At 35.4% G+C, this 7,579-nt stretch overlaps 1 protein-coding gene across 1 annotated transcript in view; it reads left to right on the top strand.

Annotated features, from left to right (window-relative positions):
- The first annotated feature begins 1,851 nt into the window (after positions 1–1,851).
- Positions 1,852–7,579, top strand: part of LOC111080838 (ABC transporter G family member 21) — a 29,684-nt gene continuing 23,956 nt past the window's right edge. The window contains exon 1 of the mRNA XM_022376685.2: positions 1,852–2,498. Coding sequence (XP_022232377.2) covers positions 2,044–2,498 — 455 coding nt within the window. The 5' untranslated portion in view covers positions 1,852–2,043. The remainder of the gene's footprint in view (positions 2,499–7,579) is intronic.

The following is a 7,579-nucleotide window of genomic DNA, read 5'->3' as shown; positions in this document are numbered from 1 at the left end:
GAATCGACGCTTAGACGCCCAGACGCCCAGACGCCGAGCCGCCAAACAAAACAATTTCCTAGTGTTTTTATTTTGAATAGTTTGCAAAAACAATCGAAATTGCTAAATATTGAACAATTAATATAAAAGTGTTATTTTTCATGAAATTATTTCCTTCTTAAAAAGTTGAAGTGAGCTTGTTGTGATGCTAAACTAGAAAGTGCACAGTTGGCTTCGTAGAAGTTTATTTTAAAATATTTTTCCATCTTAAACAAAAGTATATCTTTGTACATAAAATTTTGAAAATTAGTGCAAATTTATGTTATATTTCTTAGCAATCGCAAACCATGAAATAAGAGTTTATAAGTTCTCTGAAAATTCAGAGAATACTCAAAAGTTTCCTCATTGCATCTATGAGCTTAAATATCATATAAAAAGTGTGCATTATTATAATGAAAGCGCTGAAATATTTAAGAATATTAATATTTTGTTTTATTTCGATTTGTAACACTTGTGCATTTCTAAAGAATTAATTAGTGGAATCGATGAAAACAATTAATTATTAAAAATCAAACAACTCAAGCAATTTTAAAATAATTTTTATATATCAAAACATTTACCATATAAAAAGTGCGTGAATTCTCTGAGTAAAATTAAAGAATTAAAAATAAAGATAAATAAAAATAAAAATGATAATCGAATATATGTATAAATCTAAACAGAAAATATTTAAATAAATTTACTTAAATTATTGTGTATTAAATTTCAAATTTCATATGTAATTTTCCCATTAATTCTAAAAAAATGTTTAATGGGAAAAACATTTTAAGCTTCACTTAAAAAGCTTTAGTATGAACAGCTTAAAACTTAGTTGCACTTCATTTTTGGAATTATGTAAATACGACCTAGATACAATGAAAAACTTTTGAGGCAATTATGTGTAAGAAACTTTTTGAAAAATTTCCAGACACAAACAAAGTTGGAAAATGTTTTTAATGAAAACTTTTGAGCTTTCCTCTTTACTTAAACTTTTATTTATTCCTTTCCATATACCCAAACCATGAGACCGTATTAATTTTATCCTCATGCTTCATTTCTTTCATTACAGCCTTCCATAAATTCAACAAAAATAAAAGTAAAAAAGAAAAAAATCGAAAACCAGACAATGACGGGGGGAATTATGAAATTTTAAAGAAATCCCCAAAAAAAAAAAACAGCCAACAAAATATGTTTAATGCATTGAAATAAAGGAAACGTGTTTTAGGGCACCCAAAACGTTGTATATATAAACCAGATTTACATTTAAGCCAGAGATATATAAGAGATATATATATATATATAAAGTGTGGCAGCAGCAGCCGCAAGCAGCAAAAACAACAACAAAAAAAGCAACAAAACGTTCACAAAAAGGTGATAATGATTATTTCCAAGGATCTTTTCATATTTGGCGAACAAATTTTTGCAACAATTATACCAGAAGGTGGAGCCGCAGCAGTGGCAACACAGCAGCAGGAACAGCAACAAAATCTGCAACAGCAGCAGCAGCAGCAACAATTGCAACAACAAAAGCATCAGCAGCAACATCTGCAACACCAGCAACAGCAGCCGGCAATTATAACTACAACAACAACAACAGCAGGAGTAGCAGCAACAGCCACTGCGGCAACTTCGTTGGTAATAAACTCGACGGCATCATCAGCAACAACAGCAGCAGCAACAACAGCAGCAGCAGCAGAAGCAGCTGAACAAGTTGTAGAAGAGTCATTAAAAGCCGCAACAGCAACAGCAAAAGCAGCCGCAGCAGCAGCAGCAGCAGCAACACCAGCAGATAAACAGGAAACAGTTGCAGTTGCTCCTCTATCCCTGCCCCTGCCACTGCCACTGCCACTGGCACTGTCTCGACCGCTGACCATCCGCAAGACGGCAAAAATTTCAAAAATTCCAAAGGAACCCGAAGAATTGAAAGCCAAGAAGAAGGCAAAGTGTGAAGCAGCAGCAGCAACAGCAACAACAGCAGCAGCCACACCAACGCCACCAGCAACATCATCCACTAATTACGAAAAAATGCCAATGAATTTGATGATTGTGGAAAGTGTTGAGACAGTCGATATGGGATCATCGGACAATGACAACGAGACAACGGAGCAGGTACCGTTGGTGAGTGCCAGTCGTCGGAATCTGGCCAAAATTGTTGCCGATTGTCGGCTTCAAATCGAAATAGAGCCCACAGCAGCAGCAGCCACAACAGCAACATCTGAAGTTGCAACAGAACTAGCAGCAGCAACAACAAAAGATATAGAAGAAAAAACATCGTCTTCGTCAGCGTCGTCGGCGTCGTCAGCGTCGTCGGCGTCGTCGGCGTCGTCGGCGTCGTCGTCGTCGGCTTCTACATCATCTGCCAGCTCAACATCCTCAGAATTTACGCACACATCACAAACGACAATACCAAGTACGGATAATCTAACGTCATCCAATGGCCTGGCCAATATGGGCAAAAGCATTTTAGTTGATGCCAAAAGGTGAGTTTTCAATCAACAGTGACCCAATTTTCAGTTACAAGACACAGACACAGTACCAGGTACAACATGCATACAAACATATATATATATATATATATATATATTATTATTATATTTTGTAGCGGGGAAAGTGTTGGCAGTCAAAAGGCTGCAATTTTCATGAAAATCTCTATCGTTGCAAGCTCTATTTACACTTCATAATAAATATTAAAATAAATTCAATATAATGCTCATTTAATGCTCGCTGAATGCACATTTAATGCGCTGCATAAGCTCTGCCAATCCTCATTAAAATATTTTGTTTGGAAACACACAACCAAACCGATAATCTTTTTTGAGCTTTTCAATTATGAGAAGCTCAGGAAAATGTTTACTCCATTTGCAGTTAGATTTAAATTGGAGTGGTTTTTGGGTAGAACAATTCTATAAGCAGATTACAGATCCTCATACAATATGGTACAATAATAACATAATAACAAAATTAATAACAATAATAATAACAATAATAATAATATTAATAATAATAATAATATTAATAATAATAATTGTAAATAACAAAAATATTGACTGTATGTATGCGCTGGTTTATTGGAAATGTTGAGTTGAAATAGATAAAAAGTTAGCCCATCTTTGATATTTTGCACCGTCATTTAGTTGATGCTCAATTAAAACTTGCTTAAAGTTTAGTACACATTAAAGTTACTCCATAAAACTTCTGCTGCTGCTGCTGCTGCGGTTTAATTTGCGGCTGACACCCAACGGAAACGGCCACAACTCCTAGCCCCACATATTCTGCCCTAATTGATTACCCATCGGCCTACAAACCCGTTCTCCAACTCTACCCGTACTTTATTCCCCCCGCTGTCTCTTTGGCCAGAGATTAACTAGGGTATCAATTGGCTTTCCAGGCTAAGCGACACAGTGTGAGAGAGAGAGAGAGAGGGAGGGGGTAAAAAACTGCAAGCTGCAGCATCTGCTTTATGGTTGGAGCTCGCATCCTGCGGCATCCCCTACCTACCTTAGGCTGCATACAAAAAAAAAAACAAAAAACAGTCCAAAAATGCAATTTCACCTTAAAATTTGGGGCACATTTTGCACAGATACATCAAGAACTTAAACTTGCATGAAAGTCACTCACACACACACAAAAATCAACAAAAGACCAAAAAAAAAAAATAACTGAGAAAAGGCTACAGGAAATGAATGGGAAATGCACGTAAACATCGAATGTATAGATACCCTGTATATAAGAGTTTCTCCTCATGGATACAAATTTTGTTTGCTTTAAATAATATTTAATAATAATAAATAAATTTTAATAAATAAATAATAATAAATAAATAATAATAAATAAAAAATAATAAATAAATAATAATAAACAAATGAAATAATAAGTAAACAAAACAACAAACAAAAATAATAATAGTTAATGGAAAACGATGAAAAATATGCTCACTTTGAATATCTACAATATAAATTATTCAAACGAAATCGATGTAACTCAGCCACGAACTCAAATAAATAAAATTGAAATAAATATTGAATTACCATAAAATAAATAATTAAATAAATACAGCACACCCTAAAAAAATAAAGTGCAAAATAAAATAAATAAAAAACAAATAATTAAATACAACACACCCTAGGAAAATTGGAGCGTACATTTTTTAGTTTCAGTTTTGAGTTTTTTACTGGAAAAAAAGGCAAAAGAACAAGTTCAGTTTTCTGAAAAAAGTTTTTCTTCCAAAAAGTAGTCTGAAGCATAGATTTTCTTTTGCTGGCAGCATTGAAATTTATTTCTGCATAATTCCTTTTGTTTGTTTGTATCCCTTGATAAACATCATTCGGGTTATATTTTATGACAGAATAAATCGCAAGTAAAAATATGTAAATATGGTTTTTTGTCTGCAGCTAGCAGCCTTCTATGAATATTTATCAGACTCCCTGCTGCAAGGGTATCCAAAAAAAGAACACACAAAACTTTGTATGCACTCAGGAGAAAAAAAAGCGAAAAACAGAACTTAATTCTGAGCGAAGGAGCAGGTTTTTGGATAGAGGCTGCTTGTTGCACTTCTGTTGCTGCTGCTGCTGCTGCTGCTGCTCCATCGCCTCTCTTACTCATGTGTCATGCCTTGTTGCACTTATTGAGGGAGGGGGGATTATTCATACATACATACAGACACATCTCCATACAGTATGTACAATGTATGCACATATGTGCGTATCCTGCATTATTGAGGCAAGTGACCCGAATCGCCATTTGCTGTGTAAAAAAATAATCTCCAATATTTTTAAATGTTACAAATATATAACAGGAAATTTTCGCCCGATTTATTTCCTGAATTTTGGTTGTTTTTCCAAGGAAATGTCAAAAGTGTGCAGTTATTCCACTTAAACTGCAATTAACGATTTATTCCGTAAATTAAATGAGAGACGATTCTGTGTAATTTTCACTAGAAACAACAGCTCTACAACAGGTAAAAGCAATTCCCCGAATAGAGTCAGCTCTTTGGGCTTTCGGGCATAAATATGCATACATTAGTTTTAACCTGTGTGCAGAACAAATTGTGGCCAACAATGTACACGTTACACTGCATCCAAGTATTATTTTAAATTATTATTCTGCTAACTGCCATGCAATTTAATTGGTTCTTAAATAGTTTTTTAATTCATATAAATCCTAGTTTAAGCAGAGCTTTGGGGTTTTATATTTATTCAGTGGTAAATCAATGAATGATTCATTTATAAAGTAGAGAAACTTTGTAGTAAATAATATACATAAGTGAACCGTTTTGTGTTGTTGTCGTTGTACGCCAGTGAATGATTATTCCACTCACGTTGCAGCCTTTGAATGCGTGATCCATTCACAACGAACAACTGCGAATATCCAGTTATAGTTTACAGATTCAGGCAGACATTCATTTTACATTGAACAATGTAACTAATAATAAACTAGACCATTCCATGATTTATGCACTTAAATATATGTTTCTTGGATCGTTGCAAATTATTAATTAAGTGTTATTTGTATTTTAATGTATTTTATTTATTTAATACAATTATTTTGTTCCCTTTTATTTGCGATAGCCAAAGTCTGTCTTTGAGTCAGCCAAAGAAACAATTCGATTGGAATAATCAAAAGCCATGGGATTTCAATTTCAATTTTGTTTATTTTTTAATCTTTTCTTTTTTTCTTAATTCCCAAATTTATTTTGCTGTGAAAAGAAAGCTCTTCCACCAAATATTCAATCAAAATGAAAACTTCTTTCGCATTCACGAGACACTCAAACAGAGTGAATGAACATTTTTATTAATGAATCATTTATTTATTAATTGAAGTGATTCGAATAAATCCCAGCCAGCACTGCCCATTCATTAGATGCCCTTCTCCTGTTTGATGAGCCTCATTTGGCTGGAAGTGAATTCCTGTTGAGAGATTATTCTGAATGATTCATTCCTTCGTTCCTTCCTTCGTTCCTTCGTGGTTAATAAAATTCTCACTGTGCAGCATGCTGTTGCATGCACAGTGGTTAGTATGTTTTTTGTTGCTCTTTCTTTGTTGACTGCAGCTGCCAAATCGAGCAACAAGTCCATCCTCTTCTGCTGCAACTGCTGCTGCTGCAACCAAAAAACTGGGTCAGATCTGCACCAATTTTCAGGCAAAATTGCGACAACACAGAGACGAGACGTACAGAAAAAAAAAGAGCAACTGCAACAAAAGCAGCAAAAGCGAAAATAAAACGTGCCACAAAGTAAAGGCAAAACCAGGCGCAAAAGATGCAGCAAATAAAATGCATTTAAATTGCTTTTGCGACCTGCGAGGAAGAAATAAATAAGAACTCTAGAATTCGATATTATCGACTGAGGGATACTTGTTACACTCGATCATTGAATGAAGCTTCAGGGTATCCAAGCAGCAGGGGAGATTTAATTTTGTTTCTATGTGTGATTCTCTGGAGTGTGAGTCTCGTATCTATACAATTTTTGTTCTCATAGCTTCTATATATTCTCCCAGATCCTTATACAAATCCAACAAATACAAAATAAAATATTAAGAACTCGATCGTTGCTGTGCGTGAGACATTCGTGAGCTTTTATATCAGGAATATATATTGCTGAAAATTACTTCCTTATTTTTTGTCATAAGGAACACAAAGTATGCCCCACTTGTAGCGTGTGTGTGTGTGTGTGTGAAAAATAAGGAAACAACAAACAAAAAACACAACTTTAATTTGGAATTCCTGAAGTATCGCACAGTGAGTGCAAGAAGTATGCACGACAACGACAACGAGCAACGAGCAACAGCTAGCTGCGACATTGAGTGCACTTTGAATCGCATAATAATTGAAAAATTTATGTTAAATGCAGATAATGAGGCTGCCATGCCACCACCACTCGACAGCGACCCAACAATGTTCTCATTGTAATTTAATTTACTTAATTCGCCAAGCCACCCAACAGATCCCTCAGATCTCTCCCCATCTCAGATCTCTGCTCGTAATTGACTTGTGCGAAGTTAAAGCCCAAAGCCCCTCTCTCCCTCCCCCCCCCCCCACTCTCTGTTGGAGTCAGTCAGTCGTCGCTCCATAATGCTGCCAGCCAGTCTGTCACTCAGCCCCGTGTCCGAGCAGTGACAAACGAATTAAAATAAATAATTGAAATCTCCCAGAGACCAGGGGAGCTCTTGCTTTTTGTCTAAGAATTGCAACAGATCAACAGACCAAATGGCCAAATGGCAATGATTATGTTTATTTCACTGATTTTCCACGACGTATTTGCATTATACTCGTAGCCACACTTTAATTGAGGCCCCACATCCAAAAGGGCAACACACGAACAATTGTGTAACGAATTTCCACTCGCTGATCGCTGATCGCACGAACTTAATTGCAGTTCAAATGGTAAATAGACTTTTGTACGTGAATGTGGGTCGCTCAGAGCGGAGAGCTCTTGAAGGTTTTGTTTTAACAAGTGTAGCTAGTTCTTTTGAGAACTTTTAAAATGTTGCAAGTGTTCGATTTACTCTGAGAATACGTACAATAAACGATGGATAGGGAAATTTATGGGAGGAGCAGGAAAAG

The sequence above is a fragment of the Drosophila obscura genome, unplaced genomic scaffold, assembly GCF_018151105.1.
Source record: "Drosophila obscura isolate BZ-5 IFL unplaced genomic scaffold, ASM1815110v1 contig_37, whole genome shotgun sequence".
NCBI classification, from domain to species: domain Eukaryota; kingdom Metazoa; phylum Arthropoda; class Insecta; order Diptera; family Drosophilidae; genus Drosophila; species Drosophila obscura.
The sequence above is the reverse complement of the archived record's forward strand: the minus strand, read 5'-3'. Positions and strand labels throughout refer to the sequence as shown.